At 40.3% G+C, this 19,175-nt stretch overlaps 1 protein-coding gene across 1 annotated transcript in view; it reads right to left on the bottom strand.

Moving 5' to 3' along the window:
* The window catches only part of LOC143925079 (contactin-associated protein-like 5), a 591,832-nt gene that overhangs the window by 199,241 nt on the left and 373,416 nt on the right, over positions 1–19,175 (bottom strand). Inside the window, exons 13-14 of the mRNA XM_077449666.1 lie at positions 5,900–6,027; positions 2,995–3,165 (exon numbers count right to left, since the gene is read on the bottom strand). Coding sequence (XP_077305792.1) covers positions 2,995–3,165; positions 5,900–6,027 — 299 coding nt within the window. The remainder of the gene's footprint in view (positions 1–2,994; positions 3,166–5,899; positions 6,028–19,175) is intronic.

Here is a 19,175-nt window from a genome sequence, read left to right as displayed (position 1 = left end):
GGCAAAATCACGCACGTGCCGTGCATGGCACACGTCTTAAACTTGGTCGTGCAGCGATTCCTTGTCAAATACCCTGGGGTCCAGGACATCTTGCGGCAGGCAAGGAAAATCTCGGCCCATTTCAGAAGATCTTACACGGCCATGGCTCGCCTTGCTGACATTCAGCGGCGACACCATCTGCCGGTCAGACGTCTTATTTGCGATTGCCCGACGCGATGGAACTCAACCTTCTATATGCTTGATAGGCTGCTCCAGCAGAAACGTGCAGTTAACGTCTACCTGTATGAACTCTGCGAAAGAAACGGTTCTGGGGAGCTGGGTTTTTTTTCACCGCGCCAGTGGCTGCTCATGCGCGACACATGCAGACTTCTGCGGCCATTTGAGGAGATCACCAAACTGGTCAGTCGCAGCCATGGCGCCATCAGTGACATGGTACCTTATGCCTTCTTTCTGGAGCGTGCATTGCGTCGTGTCATTGATCAGGCTGTGGAGGAGCAGGAGCGGGAAGATGAGGAAGTCGCAATGCTGGATGAATTCCCAGGGGGGGCTACTCTATCTGAGACAAGTCAACAACAGGAGTCTGATGAGGAGTCAGAGGAGGATGGTGCCGGGGCGGATGAGCAGGAGCAAGAAGAGCATGCTTTAAACCTTTCTGGGATCCCTGTTGTGCGAGGATGGGGAGAGGAGAATGAAGAGGACGACATTATCCTGGATGATGAGCAGGAGCCAGGCCACCACACCGCTTCCACTTTAGTGCAAATGGGGGCCTTCATGCTCCAGTGTTTTAATAGGGACCCCCGTATAAAAAGCATGAGGGTCAAGGACCAGTACTGGGTGGCAACGTACTTAGACCCCCGGTACAAACACAAAATGGCGGAAATGTTACCGCCGTCGCAGAGGGCTGTCAGAATGCAGCACTTCCAGGCCTTGCTTCGAGAAATGCTGCATTCTGCTTTTGCGTGCGCTGGCAGAGGAGCAATTCCCACTCCCAGAGAAGGATTTGCGGGTACCAATCCAACAGCGCCTGCAAGAAGAGGCCGGTTTGAAGATGTGTTGGTGACTTCGGATATGAGGTCATTCTTTCAGCCGACCCATCGACAGGTGTCATCCGGATCCAGCATCAGGGAACGCCTAGACCGTCAGGTGTCCGACTACATTGGGTTAACGGCCGATGTGGACGCTCTGAGGAGTGATGAACCCCTAGACTACTGGGTGGGCAGGCTTGACCTCTGGCCAGAGCTTGCCCAATTTGCAATCGAACTGTTGGCTTGCCCCTCATCCAGTGTCCTGTCCGAAAGGACGTTCAGCGCAGCAGGGGGGATTGTGACCGATAAGCGTACTCGCCTAGCTCACCACAGTGTTAACTACCTCACATTTCTAAAAATGAATGAGGCATGGATCTCGGAGGAATTCAACACATGTGATCAGTAGACCATGTATATGTCTATAAACAATTTTTGGAATCAAGCACACAGACCTTCTTAATTCATTTGGCTCACTTCCCTGACCCAAAAAAGCACACCGTACTATATGCCCCTACCCTCCTCTTTGAAGAGGTTGAGCGGTGTCATATTTCTACTGGGGCTGCTTATTATGAGGGGTTCCCACCATCCCTGTGCTGTGCTGACTTCCTCCTGGGTGTTCTTATTATGAGGGGCTCCCACCATCCCTGTGCTGTGCTGACTTCCTCCTGGGGGTTCTTATTATGAGGGGATCACACCATCCCTGTGCTGTGCTGACTTCCTCCTGGGGCTGCTTACGGTGCTGCTGTCAGCGCTGTATGTCACGGAGCTGCTGTCAGCGCTGTATGTCACGGAGCTGCTGTCAGCGCTGTATGTCACGGAGCTGCTGTCAGCGCTGTATGTCACGGAGCTGCTGTCAGCGCTGTATGTCACGGAGCTGCTGTCAGCGCTGTATGTCACGGAGCTGCTGTCAGCGCTGTATGTCACGGAGCTGCTGTCAGCGCTGTATGTCACGGAGCTGCTGTCAGCGCTGTATGTCACGGAGCTGCTGTCAGCGCTGTATGTCACGGAGCTGCTGTCAGCGCTGTATGTCACGGAGCTGCTGTCAGCGCTGTATGTCACGGTGCTGCTGTCAGCGCTGTATGTCACGGAGCTGCTGTCAGCGCTGTATGTCACGGAGCTGCTGTCAGTGCTGTATGTCACGGAGCTGCTGTCAGCGCTGTATGTCACGGAGCTGCTGTCAGCGCTGTATGTCACGGAGCTGCTGTCAGCGCTGTATGTCACGGTGCTGCTGTCAGCGCTGTATGTCACGGAGCTGCTGTCAGCGCTGTATGTCACGGAGCTGCTGTCAGCGCTGTATGTCACGGAGCTGCTGTCAGCGCTGTATGTCACGGAGCTGCTGTCAGCGCTGTATGTCACGGAGCTGCTGTCAGCGCTGTATGTCACGGTGCTGATGTCAGTGCTCTGTATTACGGTGCTGCTGTCAGTGCTCTGTATCTCCTGCACCCTCTTGTTTGCCTACCCTGGTCCCTGACCTTCCCTCTCCTCCATTGCCTTCATTAGCTCCATAGTCCTGAATTGTCAGAACAATTTCCCAAATAAAAAAAAAATGCTTGTAGTTATCGATCCCAAATTCACCTCATACATGTATTATGCTATTGTCCAGGTGGTGGGACTACGTGCTACCCCCTAATAATTACCCCGTGGCCGCAAATTCGACCTAAAGGTTTGCGAAATTCGCCTCCCATTGAAGTCAATGGAGCCCGCGGCGAACGGTCGTTTTCGCGAACGTTTGTGTCCGTTCGCGTTTCGCGTTCGCGAAACGTCCCGTCGGAAGTTCGTCCATCACTAATTGCAGAGGCTTCTTGTGCTGCTTTGCCCTCTCCCACTTTGAGCTCTGCTATACATAACCAGCAAGGTGTTAATAGCAGTTCAAATTCATAAACTTGCAATGTTTGCATTGCATATAAAAAAAAAATCTAATGACAATGAACATCCAAAATAAAATAATTTTTATTATAGTAATACTCACAGATTAACTCGACTTTTATGAAGTCCTTCACCCCAAGGATTTCCAGAAAGACCCCGGAGGAGCTGGTGGTTTTAAAGAAAAACACGATATCAGTGCTGAAGTCCACATGGGATGCCGGGAAGTAGAGGTAGGATGCCAGAGCGGTGAACGAGGCAGAGTTCCAAAAATTTCCTGAAAAGGGAAACAAAACTATTTTTGTACAGTTTCAGAGGGTGAATGAATCCCCAGCAAGGTACACTGACAACAATAAAAACTTTACAGGGGTTTCCATCCTTCACTACTCTACCACTTCAGCTCCTGATGATTCCCCCCCCCCCTCATGACCAGGCCGTTTTTCGCCATGCGGCACTGCGTTATTTTAACTGACAATTGCGCGGTCGTGTGACGCTGTACCCAAATAAAATGTATGTCTTTTCTTTTCTCCTACATATAGATAGAGTAGAACAAATAGAGCTTTCTTTTGGTGGTATTTGATCGCCTCTATTTTTGCGCTATAAACAAAAAAAAAAGGCCGACCATTTTGAAAAAAGAAAACAATATTTTTTACTTTCTGCTATAAAACATTCAATCAAAAAATTTAAAAAAAATCGAATTTTTTCATCAATTTAGGCCAATATGTATTCTGCTACATATTTTTTGGGGGAAAAAATCCCAATAAGCATAAATTGATTGGTTTGTGCAAAAGTTATAGCGTCTACAAACTAAGGGATATATTTATGGAATTTTTCTTTTTTTTTACTAGTAATGGATTGCGATATTGCGTCGGACAGTCGAGACACTAACTGACACTTTTGGGGGACCAGTGACACTAATACAGTGATCAGTGCTAAAAATATGTACTTTCACTGTACCAATGACAGTACAAGTACCTTCCACACTATTAGAAAACACTGGCTAGGCACACATTTAACCCTTTCCTTACCCCTAATGTTAACCTCCTTCCCAGCCAGTGTCATTAGTACAGATAGTGACTATATTTTAGATCATTGTATTAGTATTACTGTTCCCCAAAAAGTGTCAGTTAGTGTCCCAACTGTCCGCCACAATATCGCAGTCCCGGGACAATAACTGACACTTTTTAGGGACCCGTGACACTAATACAGTGATCAGTGCTAAAAAATATGCACTGTCACTGTACTAATGATACTGGCTGGGAACGGGGTTAACATCAGGGGTGAGCAAAGGGTTAAATGTGTGCCTAGTCAGTGTTTTCTAATAGTGTGGGAGGTACTTGTACTATGGGAAGACACAGATCCGTGTTCCTGATTAGCAGGAACACAGGATCAATGCCTTCCCCACTGACAGAACGGCAATCTGCCTTGTTTCCATAGACAGACTGTCATTCTAAAAAGGATAAAAGGAACATCATTAGGGGCCACACCATTAAACAATTTGATCACTACTCAGCCCTGTTGTGGTTGGGCTCAGCTGTCCGATACCAACGATTGCATTTAATTGGTGAGGTCTCTCAAACATCCTTAGGTTAGGATTTAGGTAAGCATATTTATGAACTCCCCCCCCCCCCCCCCTTTTTTTCTCTTTTTTTTTTCTTCTTCTTTTTAATTCAAAAAATGTTTTTCTTTTGTTTGCATTCAGGCTATTTTGCTATCACGTTCCCCTCTTCATAATTCCGTTAAAAACTCCCAGCGTCCCCGATATATATTTTCTATACCAATTTTGATCGGTATGTATGTGAGACATATATCTCCTTTGTATGCCCCAGTTGTAATACTACACATTCTCTCTTTTTTTGACCTTCTAATTAAATTTTATAATTTATATTGATTGGCCTCCTCTCTACACCCTGCAGTCACTATGGGTGACACCTAAGACTTGGTTGTTCCATTCGCTTTCCCTGTTTTTGGGATAGCTCCATCGACTGTGGGCCCGTGGATGAGCCAGGGGTATGTATCTAATTGCAGTTTAATTGTAGCAATTAATTTTCTGTGGTTTTTCTTGTATCAATTGATTTATGTAGACTATTTCGGCGGGGGGGGGAATTGGGCGGTATGTTATTATGCATCTTTTTCTCTTTCTGTAAATAATTATTTATTATTTATTGCTACCCTTAGTTGCTATTCATTCTCCTTTGGGTTAAAGAATTGGTTACCCTGAAGAAGCCATGATTATGGCGAAAACATGTCGGGACTTTCTTGACCAGCAATTCAAACTGAGTGGATTGAATATTTTTATTCTTGTACTGTGGTATTTTTTGTAAAACGTCTGTTAATACACAGAATTTTTTTAATCTAAAAAGTTTGTTTTTTCAATAAAGCTTTGTTGTTCAAAAAATCTCTATGTATAATATCTAACCATTCGAGATATCGGTAATTCCATGTCATAATTTCATGTTTAATTGGCGCCGTAATAATAATCCCACCCTCCTTACATCCATATTTTCCATGAGTCCTTAGTTGTTAAGGAATGAGCTTGCCAGGCCGCCCCGCCCGCGTCCTTAACAACTACTGACTCAACAGCTGTCAGCGGGGTTTCCCTGCTGATAGCTGAATGTAAACAAAAGATTTGGAAGCATTTAAAACCTGAGAATAAAAAACAGTGTGGGAGTCCCCCGCAATTCATACTAGATTTAGGGGGGAACCACATGCTGTTTTTTTTTTTTTTTTTGTTTTTTTTTTTAGATTTTGGCATGGGGTTCCCCCCTAAATGCATACCAGACCCTACTAAGAGTGCTAATGTGTATGGAGCCAAAAAACTCATATGTTGCATGTTCTCTTTCCCCTGTCTCTGCATCTACTGAGCTCACATGTCTAAAACATCTATTTATGTTTTTTTGATGGATTGCTTAATGTGATTGGCTCAGGTCTGTCTCGTTTTTTTTTTTTTTTTTTATACTGCAACTGTATTTGGTAGCTGCCGTATAATCACAAAAGAAAAATGAACTTACTGTCTCCATAACAACGCAAAGGACCAATTTTCCACGCCACTTCGGACCCCGATCTGTTTGTATCGGTGATGACAATTTGAGAGACCGGCAAATGTTCCTTGAAGGTTAGAAATCCGGTGTCATTTGTCCTGAAATAAATTAAAAATAAAATGATATATACACAATAATAATAATAATAATAATAGTAATAATATGCAAAATAAGGAAATAACAAATTCATTAAAATATATAAATCAATTATGTAAATACAAATGGTGCTCCAGTGCAGATAAGTTCACCTTAAGTCCAATAACAAAATAATCCATAACGATATGTAAATCAAATATCTGAGTAACAGCTCCGGTGCAGGTCAGTTCCTCTTAAAGCGGTATTAAACGGCAAAAATAAAAAATAAAATATGTCGCAGACAAACATTTGATGTAGTGGCTGCATTCGTTTTCCTTTTTTTTTTTATGCCTTTTTTTCCCTTTATTTTCACATGGATATCCTGCCAATACGTCTTCTATTTTTCAACATCCTTTATCCCTTTCGCTACCAGAGCTGTTCTTGCACACGTTTAAAAAAAAAAAAAAAAAAACATTTTAGGCCTGAAGATTACATAAAATCCTCCAAACATTATATATCTTCCGATAGCAGACTCCCTGGAGAAAATGGGTAGTTCTATTTTTTTTTTTTTTTAATGTCACACAATATTAGCACAATTGTTTATGAAATGCCAACTTTCAGCGCAAAAAACAAAACACTAAAGTTATTTTTGGGCACAGAAACACAATATATTACCCAATTTTTGGTAAGCTATAATAAATAAAATGCAAAAAAAATAAATAAAACATTTTAGGCCTGAAGATTACATAAAATCCTCCAAACATTATATATCTTCCGAAAGCAGACTCCCTGGAGAAAATGGGTAGTTCCATTTTTTATTTTTTTAATGTCACAAATATTAGCACAATTGTTTATGAAATGCCAACTTTCAGCGCAAAAAAACCCCAAAACACTAAAGTTATTTTTGGGCACATAAACACAATATATTACCCATTTTTTGGTAAGCTATAATAAATAAAATGCAAAAAAAATGCAAAAAAATAAAATAAAACATTTTAGGCCAGAAGATTACATAAAATCCTCCAAACATTATATTTTTTCTGAAAGCAGACCCCCTGGAGAATATGGGTAGTTCCATTTTTTTATTAATTTTTTTATGTCACACGATATTCGCACAATGGTTTATGAAATGCCAACTTTCAGCAAAAAAAAAAAAAAAAAAAAACACTAAAGTTATTTTTTTGGGCACATAACACAATATATTACCCAGTTTTATGCTAAACTATAATAAATAATAAATAAAATGCTAAATATATACATACTAAACATGTAAAGAAAATTGCACGTGACCACGAAATGGCAACATATGTTGGTATCTTATATTTTTCTATAGGGGAAGCTTTAAAAGCCAATGCAGATCATCACTTTAGCGTTAGCTGTAAAAAAAATAACATTAAAAAAAAATTGGCCTAGAATTATAACTTTTACTCTGGAGAGCGTGGCGATATGTAACTTGTGTAGTCCAATCAACGTTTTTGTGCACCAGTGCCCCCTCCCCCCGATGCGTGCATTTTATTTTTTTCAACTGTTGTTATTTATTTAATGCAGAGTTTTAATATGATGGTATGTTTATTATAGTATGTTACTTTGTTTAGTTTTTAATTTGGTTTTATTTAAATCCATGATTATTGCATATGTTAATTTGTTGTTAGCAGTGATTTATGTTATGTTTGTTATTGTGTTTTGCTTTGTTCTTCGTTGAATTATATCTTAATAATTTCTGTGCTGTAAAAAAGTACAGTATTGTAAATAAAAGTATACAGTATTGTATATAAAGCTCTCTGCATAATAATACATTAAATATAATAATAATAATAATAATAATAATAATTTCCCTTCAGAAAAAGAAAGTATTCTGAATCTGAATTTATGTTCATACATATATGTATGTGGGTGCGGGGGGCTCACATTGTTTTTTTTGTTTTTTTTTTAGGGGGGGGGGATTTCAAGTGCATGGGTGTAACTTTACTTTTTTCCCGTTTACATTTTGTTTTTACTAAACAGTTTTTTTGGGTTTTTTTTTTATCACATAAGGGACAAATTTGTAAAATTTTTCTCTTTAATGAGAGATCAGGGGTCTAAAAGACCCCAATGTCTCACCTGTCCTCCAAAGAAACTAATGGAGGGCAGATTGCCAGGTCCTTTAAGCTGTCAAGACCCTGAGAGCTGTGAGCCAATCGGAGTGGGGTGTGTCCTAAAAAAACGTGTGCCGATTGGCTTATGGATCTCAGGCTCTTGACAGCTCCACTGACATTTCTCCTGGGTCTCCCGCTGCGGCTTCCTGCCTGTTCACCCAGATCCATGCCCAGGCTCTGACTTCCCCCCCGGCGATCCCAGCGGCTCTGGCTCCATGTTGATTCTCGTGTCGTCTCCAGACTTTTACTTTCATATCTCACTCACTGAGACGCTTGTGAGTGCATATGTTATTTATCATTGTTTGATTGAATAGAACTTTACTATTGGTGGCTTGGCGCCTCTCTTCCTCTCCCCTCCCTTTCTCTTTTCAATTTTATTGTATCTTTTAAATACATTATTATTCAAATTTTTTTTTTTTAATAATCAATTATCAAACTATAATTTTTGTTTGTTTCGTTATAAAGTCATGGTAAAAAAAAAAAAAAAAAACACACGGTGCCTGCCCCTTTTTTCTTTTTTTTTTCATTTATACGTGTTTTAGTATTATTTTTTTCTTTTTTTGTCTGAGTATAGATCTATGTTTGTCAAGTCTGACTTTTTTTCTTTTTTTCTTTATACATGCTTTTGTTTTTTTGCTAAACTTACCTTGGTATAACTCTGTTTGTCAAGCCTACCCTTTTTTTATTTATTTTTTAGTCTTATACAGGTTTTTGTATTTTTATTTTTTTATTTTTTATTTTTTTTACTTTTTTGTCTGAGTATAGATCTATGTTTGTCAAGTCTGATGTTTTTTTATTTTTTTATTTATACGTGTTTTTGTTTTTATGCTAAGCTTACCTTGGTATAACTCTATGTTTGTGAAGCCTGCCCTTTTTTTATTTATTTTTTAGTCTTATACAGGTTTTTGTATTTTTATTTATTTATTTATTTTTTACTTTTTTGTCTGAGTATAGATCTATGTTTGTCAAGTCTGACTTTTGTTGCAAAATGTACCTTGGTATAACTCTGTTTGTCAAGCCTGCCCTTTTTTTTAATATATTTTTTAGTTGTATACAGATTTTTGTATTTTTTTTTTTTTTTACTTTTTTGTCTGAGTATAGATCTATGTTTGTCAAGTCTGATGTTTTTTTCTTTTTTTCTTTATAGTATAGATCTATACTATGTTTGTCAAGTATGACTTTTTTTGCAAAATGTACCTTGGTATAACTCTGTTTGTCAAGCCTGCCTTTTTTTTAATTTATTTTTTATTTTTATACAGGTTTTGTATTTTTTTTTTACTTTTTTTGTCTTAGTATAGACCTACAGTATGTTTGTCAAGTCTCTCCTTTTCTTTTCTTTTTTTCTTTAATTTATACATGTTTTAGTATTTTTTTTTTCTTAACTTTTTTTAAGATCTACAGTATGTTTGTCAAGTCTGCCCTTTTTTTGTTTTTGTTAACTATTTTATCTCTTTTTTCAAACTTGAATTTTATTGAAAATGATGTAAGACTAAAAGGTTACAAGCATAAAAACATTGGTTCCAAAAGCATACAGAGTTAACAGATAAACAGCGTAACACCATACACTATAGTTGAACATATTGCATCAAAAGTCTATAAATACATATGCTGTAGGTCCGGATAGAGAACAAAGTCAGTGAGCAAATGATCTTAAAGAATCTTAACTTTTTTTTTCGTCTTTTCCCACGTACACACGATCGGAAATTCGGCCAGCAAAAGACCGATGAGAGCTTTTGGTCGGAAAATGCGACCGTGTGTATGCTCCATCGGACTTTTGCTGGCTGAATTTCGGCCAGCAAAAGATTGAGAGGAGGTTCTCAATTTTTCAGTTGGAAAAAGTTCCTATCCGAAAATGCATTCGTGTGTATGCAGTTCCGACACGCCAAAACTCACGCATGCTCAGATTCAACTACATGTCGGAAGCTATTGGCTACTGGGTATTGAACTTTCTTTTTCCCGTCGTACGTGTTGTAGGTCACCGCGTTCTTGACGGTCGGAATTTGGTGTGACCGTGTGTATGGAAGACAGCTTGAGAGAAATCCCGTCGGAATTCCATCGGGAAAACCATAATTTTCCAACCAAAATTCTGATCGTGTGTACGCGGCATTAGTATAGCTCTGTGTTTGTTAAGTCTGCCCTTTTCTTTTTTTATTCTTTAAGTTATATAGGTTTTTGTATTTTTATTTATTTTTTGCTAAATTTTTTGTCTAGAGTATAAATTATGTTTGTCAAGTCTGCCATTTTCTTTTTTTTTTTTTCTTTCTTTCTTTCTTTATTATTTTTTATGTTTTTGTATTCTATTTTGTTAACTTTTTGTCTGAGTATAGATGTATGCTTGTCAAGTCTGCCATTTTCTTTTTTTCTTTTTTTTAATTTTATATAAGTTTTGGTATTTTTTCTTTTTGATAACTTTTTTGTCTACCATAAAGGTTATGTTTGTCAAGTCTGCCATTTTATTATTTTTTTCTTTATACAGGTTTTTGTATTCTATTTTGTTAACTTTTTGTCTGAGTATAGATCTATGTTTCTCAAGTCTGCCATTTTCTTTTTTTTTCCTATTTTTTTAATTTTATATACGTTTTGGTATATTTTTTTTCGCTAACTTTTTTGTCTAGAATGCCATTTTTTTTTCCTTTATACATGTTTTTGCATTCTATTTTGTTAACTTTTTGTCTGAGTATAGATGTATGCTTGTCAAGTCTGCCATTTTCTTTTTTTCTTTTTTTTTAATTTTATATAAGTTTTGGTATTTTTTCTTTTTGATAACTTTTTTGTCTTCCATAAAGGTTATGTTTGTCAAGTCTGCCATTTTATTTTTTTTTTCTTTATACAGGTTTTTGTATTCTACTTTGTTAACTTTGTGTCAGAGTATAGATCTATGTTTGTCAAGTCTGCCATTTTTATTTATTTATTTTTTCCTTTATACATATTTTTGTATTCTATTTTGTAAACTTTTTGTCTGAGTATCTAGATTTATGTTAGATCTATATTTGTCAAGTCTACCATTTTCTTTTTTATTATTTTTTTTTTTTTTTCATTTTATATAAGTTTTGGTACTTTTTTTTTTTTTGCTAACTTTTTTGTCTAGAGTATAGATCTAGGTTTGTCAAGTCTGCCATTTTTTTCCCTTTATACATGTTTTTGTATTCTATTTTGTTAATTTTTTGTCTGAGTATAGATCTATGTTCGTCAAGTCTGCCATATTTTTTTTAAATTTATATATGTTTTTGAATGTATTTTTTTTTTTTTTTTTTTGAGTATAGGTCTCTGTTTGTCCCAAGCACATTTAAATCCACTTACTGTTGACTTGACTCACTACCTCTGCTGGAAGTCTGTTCCAAGCATCAACTACCCTGTTGGTAAAATAATACTTTCTAAGATTAGTTTTGGACTTTCATCCAGTTTTATCAGATTGAAGTCATGTCCCCGTGTTCTTGAGCTTGGCTACATATTAAAAATACTGAACACTCCTGAACCTTATTCACCCCCTTGATGTTATTTTGTTAAAGGTTACGTCTTTTTCCTGTAGATTCCATAAAAAAATTAAAAAAAATTATAAAGAGTTTTAATTAAAACTTAAAAAAAAAAAAAAAATTAAACAATATTGCTGTTAAAAAAAAAATAAAAAGAAAAAAGAAAAAAAAAAGGCTTGTCTGGCCTTGAAAAATAATATAGGCATCACTTTATATAATAAGCAATGATAATGTTGTTGCGGAATCACCAGAGCCATAACGGAGATATAATAATCGGTGCGGTCTACAAGGAACGTACAGGTGGTGGGTGAAGCAGACTGGCTTCCTTTGGACAGCTTTCTCATGAACATTTCTCCATGAATTCCCCTTAGAAGCTCACAGGACCCCCCCCCCCCCCCCCGACCTCCCCCGGCCTCCCCGTGCAAAGTCATCAGAAGAGTAGAGCAATTTTATTTCTTTTTTAGCTCTTGTCGGTGTGGTGGAACATTTTTTTTTTTTTTTTCTGATAAGGGAATGCCATGGAGACCACCCACACATCTTAGATGGTTGGAAAGTCGGTGGGTGGGCGATATCTTTTCACAGCGCAGCGTGACACACAATCCAAAAAGTCATTTTGTATCGGGAGGTCAAATGGAGCAAGCGCAAAGCTCATTTACCGCGGGGGGGAAAAAAAAAAGAAAACGATTCAGCATTAAATAAATAAATAAAAGAGTTTTTGGTCTTCAAGCAACTGCAGAGGAGATGTGATTTCTACCTTCTATCCTTGGCTTTTTAAACAACGTAATCCGTATACAGGGAAAGGATCCTATGCACAGATATTATTATTATTATTATTATTATTTTAATACAAGATTTATTTATAAGATAAAAGATATAAGCACTGTTCTCTAGGTATTATGGGGTGTTCTATATACGTGAAGAAGGAGAAATAGTGATGTGGCGCTCACTAGGAGATCCCTGACCATGTTCTATATTATTACAAATGCCACATGATGAAAAGGTGATGGATTCTCCATAGAGACTGCTCTGCACATAAATTACATATATATTGTTATTGTATCTTAAAATGATGAATTCTCTATAGCAGTGGTCTCCAAACTGTGGCCCTTTGCTTGCCTTTGTGTGGCTTTTGATGCACCATTCCTCCCACTGATACCAATGATGGGGCACTATTCCTTCCACTGACACCAATGATGGGGCACTATTCCTCCCACTCCAACCAATGATGGGGCACTATTCCTCCCACTGACACAAATGATGGGGCGCTATTCCTTGTTATCATTGTCAATTTATTATGGATTGATGGATTCTCTATAGACTGCTCTACACATAATTTATCTGAGCCCCTGATTTGCGGCACACCTATACTGTATGTCCACCACCCTGCCTGAGGACAGACCACGTCCACCTTTGCGTGCGTACACATACGCTGCTGGGCCCCCTCATATTGGCATGGGAACATCTGCCTCTCCTTGTTGGCCTCTCAGACATGGTGGAGGGGGGGGGGGTCATTACCCAAATTGAACAGAAACTGTGTGATTGGATGCACTTTATTGAATGAAAAGAGACGCTTGGTGCACTTTAGCCACTTCAGTTCCGAAAGATTTACCCTCCCACCCCCGGATGACCAGGCCATTTTTTGCGATACGGCACTGCGTTATTTTAGAGCTTTCTTTTGGTGGTATTTGATCATCTCTTTATTTTTTTGTGCTATAAAAAAAAAGTAAAAAAAAAAACAACATTTTTTACTTTCTGCTATAAAACACATCCAATAAAAAAATGTAAAAAAAAAAATCTAATTTCTTTATCAATTTAGGCCAATATGTATTCTGCTACATATTTTTGGTCAAAAAAAATCCCAAAAAGCTGATAATAAATGGTTTGTGCAAAAGTTATCTACAAACTATGGGATATTTTAATGGAATTTTTTTTTGTTTTTATACTAGTAATGGCAGCGATCGACTTACTGTATAGCGGGACTGCGACATTGCACTACACTAACACAATACACTATACTGACACACTATACTCACACTATACTAACACTACTTGCTAGTAGAAAACTGAGCCCTGCTCTATCTATCTCCACTACAACAACACACCACAAAAGCTTCCTAAGGGAAGGAACCTTTATTGCGTGGGGTGGGTCTATGAGCACTGAGCCGTGACTGGCCAATCACTTTGTCCAATCACGCTCCGACAACGCTTTGTGTCCTAATTGGTAGGGATGGGCCGAACTGACCCCTGTTCGGTTCGCACCAAAACTTTCAACACTGCAAACATTCAGCCCCGAATAAAGAACCCCATTAAAGTCAATGGGACCCGAATGTCAAAAATCAAAAGTGCCCATTTTGAAGGCCTATATGCAAGTGATTGGGCATACAATGGTTATAGGGGTCCGGGTCCTGCCCTGGAGGAAATGTATCAATAAAAAAAAGAAGTTTGTGAAAAACATCATTTTTAAATAAGCAGTGATTTTTTGATTCTTAAAGTGAAAGCATAAAAATGAAAAATTCCTTCCAATATAGTGCCGGGGGGGGGGGGTCCCTTTGTCTACCTGTAAAGTGGCAGATCTGTATCATGTCTAGAATCTGCTGCAGCAATAATTTCATTTATAAAGCCCCAAAAAAATTAAATTTTCCCTGCAAGCTGCCTTTATTTTGCTCATCAACAGCTGGGGAGCCAGTGTGTATGATGAGGCCACAATGTAGTGCACTGGGAACAAGATTAGAGATTTTTGGACACATTCTGTTGTCACTTTGACTTTGGATAGAAGTAACGGGGGCGCAAAAATTGGTCCGGTGTCGGTGGCGCCTTCCCACCGTAACCCTACAGAGGTAATCTTGATGAAAGCAAGAAATGGCCTTGCTGTAAAAAATTGCAATGATATGCACCTGAAATAGGTGCAGAAAAAGTACACTTTGGGTGTTGGGGGCGCCTCCCCACCGTAACCCTATAGAGGTGCTCTCAATGAAGGCAAAAAAAAATGCAAAACAGGTACCTAAAAATTGATCTTTGGGTGTTATTCATCCCCATGAAACCTATACCAAAAACATTCTTCCAGATGAAATGATTGAATGTCCTTAAAGCAATGGCAGCCTCGAAGTCCACAACCCAAAAAGACTTAATCAGTGTTATCGGCATCAGGGGCTTCATAGCTGGTGATCCAGGACTGATTAATTTTTATAAAAGTAAAACGGTCCACGGAGTCTGTGGACAGACGCGTTCTATGAACAGTAACGAAACCTCCTGCAGCACTAAATTCATTCTGAAAGCACGCTGGATGCAGGGCAGCCCAACAACTCAATAGCATACAGGGCAAGTTCTGGCCAGTGGTCTATTCTCATGACCCAGTAAGTCAGTGGATCGTCAGCTGGAAAGCTCACCATCTCTGTTTTGGCCCCGGGGTAATTTGATGCAAACACTGTCGATGGGATGTGGAAGCTGACAGACCTGGGTGGCGAGGACTAAAAAAATTCAGAAATCCCTCAGGCCAGCTTTAGCACATTTTGCAACCCTGGGTACATATTTAATAAATGCTGCACCACCAAATTGAGGACATGTGCCAAGCATGGCACATGTGTCAACTTTCCCTGTCTAAGGGCGGACAGGAGGTTTAAGCCATTATCATACATCACCATTCCTGGTTCCAGCTGGCGTGGTGTGGGCCTGTCACTGCAGAGCTGCAAGAATCTCTGCTGCGGTGTGGTCTCTGTCCCCTAAACACACCAGTTGAAGCAATGCATGGCAGCTTTTAGCCTGACTCATGGAATAGCCCTTTGAACACTTAAGAGGTACCTGATATTCATAGGACAATTCTGCAGAGGAGGGCATGGAGGTGGAGGAGGAGGATAAGGGGGTAGAGCTCACAGGTCTGGCATCATCACCACCAGCTGTATGGAGACAAGGGGGCACAACAAGCTGCAGCACCGAGCCCTGTCCTGCAACCTTTCAAGTTGCAAGCAGCATTACCCAGTGTGCTGTCAACTAAATATATTGTCCCTGCCCATGCTTGCTGGACCATGTGTCAGCAGTAAGATGGATTTTACGGCTGACTGCCTTGCCCAACGATACCAGAACATTCCCTTTCCACATGATGGGTAGAGAGATGGAACGGCCTTACGTGAAAAAAGTAGGGAACCTGCATGTGTGAATGCACAGAAGGGGGCAGAATCCACAAGGCAGAAGTTAAGGCAGTAACGCACAAAAAACTATATGGCGTTAAACTGGCAGTAACGCACACAAAACTATATGGCGTTAAACTGGCAGTAACGCACACAGAAGTAAATGGCGTTAAATTTGCAGTAACGCACAGAACTATATGGCGTTAAACTGGCAGTAGTAACACACAAAAAACATATATGGCATTAAACTGGCAGTAACACACACAAAACTACATGGCGTTAAACTGGCGGTAACGCACACAGAACTATATGGCGTTACACTGGCAGTAATGGGAGGTCTTCTCGCCGGACTCCTCCGATATCTTCTGCTAGCTCTTTTACTAGCGGAGGAGCCTGGCTTTCTTCTTCGCCACCTCCGTCCAGGGGTCTTCTTCCAACTTCGGGGGTCTTGTCCCCTCTTCGGGGGTCTTGTCCCCCTCTTCAGTTCTTCTTGCCGGGCCTCCACTTTCTTCCTATAGCTCTTTTACTAGCGGTGGCCCGGTCTTCTGTCGCCGCCGCCTCTTCTTCCGACTTCGGGGGTTTTGTCCCCCTCTTCAATTCTTCTTGCCGGGCCGCCACTCCTTCTTCCAGCTCTAGCGGTGTTGTCATCGCCGCCTTCTCTTCTTCTTCTCTTCTTCTTCCTTGAGATGTTGACTTGACGCTGTCTCTGGCCATAATGACAGGGGCGCATTGTGCGGTGACTTATATAGGGACAATGGACGGTGTCACCGGGTGATGTCCCTGCCCCTTATGATGTCACAGTCCCGGAGGATGCTGGGACTGTGACAGAAAGCGGAGGCCCAGCAAAAAGAACCGAAGAGGGGGACAAGACCCCCGAAGAGGGGGACAAGACCCCCGAAGTTGGAAGAAGACCCCCGGACGGTGGCGGCAAAGAAGAAAGTCGGGCTCCTCCACTAGTAAAAGAGCTAGCAGAAGATAGCGGAGGAGTCCAGTGAGAAGACCCCCCAAGACAGAAGAAGAACCCCGGAGCTGTGCAATAAATTATTTTAAAACCTAAACCTTTTAAAATTATTTTAAAACGCAGCCTGGAACACTGACGGCGTTTTTTCAAGCACGTGCAAGTGTCAGCTGCTGAAGAAAAAGCATTTGTGCTGTTTTTAAGCTGTTTTCAAACTTTTAATGGAATCTTTTTGGAATAAATGCTAAACATACTTCACCATGGAAGTTCCATCTTTCTTTATTTTCCACTAATAACACTGGTTTCCTGTTGAGGACATTACATCCATCTGGAGTATATCCATTGAAAACATCCAGCGATCGATGCCAATTGAATGCCAATTGAATCCTGTTGCTGACAACCTTTGTGGCCATTGGGAATTTCGGTTGGGATTGTCGGTTGGGCCTGTTATGATACTGTAGCTGTAGTGGATGCCATGGGATTCTGGTGAGTAGGATGTGTGGCAGGTGTTGATGGTGGTGGAATATTTTAACCAAGACCCGGAATACATCATAGAGCACTGAAAATTGAATGAACTCTATTGCATCACAGTTTTTTTTTTTCCACAGTTTTTTGCATTTATATTTTGGTGCAATTTGTGCACCACTTGGGACACTATATATATTTGTATACATTTTTTGCAGTCACGATCTTTGAAAATTTTGCATATTGGTAATGTAATTATTCACAGAGAGCGCGGTTTAATACATTTTTATTAGTTACTTTCACTATTTTATTTCACTTATAACGAGCTGCTCCTAACTTGTTGTTTTTTTCATCAGTCTTAATTGACACCATTTGCACAGGTCAAGTGTGTTTTCACTCTTAATTTTTCACAGAGATCACAAGAGGTTGAAGGGCCAGGCTTGAGGTTAATGCTATGATTCTCAGCAGTTATGCAAAACCTGCTTGAGATGGGTCACAAGCAAGCCAGAAGGAGGTCAACTGCAAATGTATCTGTCCAAAAATTTGAAATGATCTCAGAATCATCCCAAACTGATCACAATTGACGAGATTCCAAATCCCATTAAAGAGGAAGTAAACCCTGATGGGTTTACTTCCTCTTTGATTCCCTGCAAAGGTGTCACTTATCTGACACAGGAGCCAGCGAAGTCACCGCTGTCCCCTTGTGTACGGAGCCTCCATCTTCTTGATGGGTCTCGCTGCTCCGGCGCTGTCATTCAACAAAGCCCCGCGGTGACGTCACTCCCGCGCATGCGCACGGGAGCCGCCACTCACGGCATATCGCCGTTGACAGCGGTGCGCCTGCATGCCGGTGTCTACGGCGCATGTGCCGTAGACAGCGGTGCCTGTGTTTTGGCAAATATCTCCTAAACCGTGTAGGTTTAGGAGATATTTCTTGGACCTACAGGTAAGCCTTAATCTAGGCTTACCTGTAGGTCAAAGTGGTTTGTAAGGGTTTACAACCACTTTAAGATGGGCTCTAAATTGGACTTGAAGCTCTGAGGAAATAGAATGTGTTGATACATAAGGTTCATTAAATTGCCTGCCAAGCCGTGTAAAAACAAAGCATTCTAAGCTTCTTTTCCAACCTGTATGTAATTGTTTATACCTTACTCCTTTACCCAAATCCCCAAAAACCTATCTGTAAAACACAGCAATCAGTAGAATATGTGACCCAAAAATTGCAAGAAATTTTAGAGGGACACAACTTGGATATTGAGGTTATGGCGAGATGCTATTGAGACATTGCTAGAGCAGATTGTAAGGACCACAGAGAGAAGCGATTACTTCAGACGCATCCAGAGCAGGACTTACCATTTGGCTTGACTGGGCTCAAGCCTATGGGCCCCGCCCAATAAGGGGCCCGGCCGAGATACATAGTGTACTCGGCTAGGCTCCGCTCACAGTCACGTCCAGTCCCGCCCTAAAATGAGCATAACACAGAAACTGGGTGTGACTGTGAGACGAGACGAGTACACTCGGCTACTCTTGGCTCCGCTCGGGACTGCGAGAGGACCCGAGAGCCACTGTAAGGACATATTCGGCGACCCATCGCAGTTTGCTACGGAAGTGACGTTCCGTCGCAGCCATCTTGCTACACCCCACACTCGTCCACAGTAAGGATACACTAATAAGGGGTAAAGCGGACATGTTGTTATACCCACTGGAGTTTTGCATTTTACACGTATTTAGTCAGTTTATATAGTGAAATACACTACTTACAACTCCGTCTGACTACTTGAAGATGTTGAATTTTAAAAGCAGCGATCTTCTGTCAGGTTAGCAAACCTGTGAGATGAGTAGGGTTGCCGATGCTTTTAAAATTCAAGATCTAAGTAGTCAGACGGAGTTGTAAATCCTGTATTTCACTATATAAACTGACTTTACTGTTATAAATATGTGTAAAATGCAAAACACCGGTGGGTGTAACAAGATGTCTGCTTTACCCCTTCTTAGTGTATCCTTACTGTGGGGTGT

The sequence above is a fragment of the Lithobates pipiens genome, unplaced genomic scaffold (assembly GCF_037356315.1).
Source record: "Lithobates pipiens isolate NorthernLeopardFrog02 unplaced genomic scaffold, aLitPip1_a1.2 Scaffold_22, whole genome shotgun sequence".
NCBI lineage: Eukaryota > Metazoa > Chordata > Amphibia > Anura > Ranidae > Lithobates > Lithobates pipiens.
The sequence above is the reverse complement of the archived record's forward strand: the minus strand, read 5'-3'. Positions and strand labels throughout refer to the sequence as shown.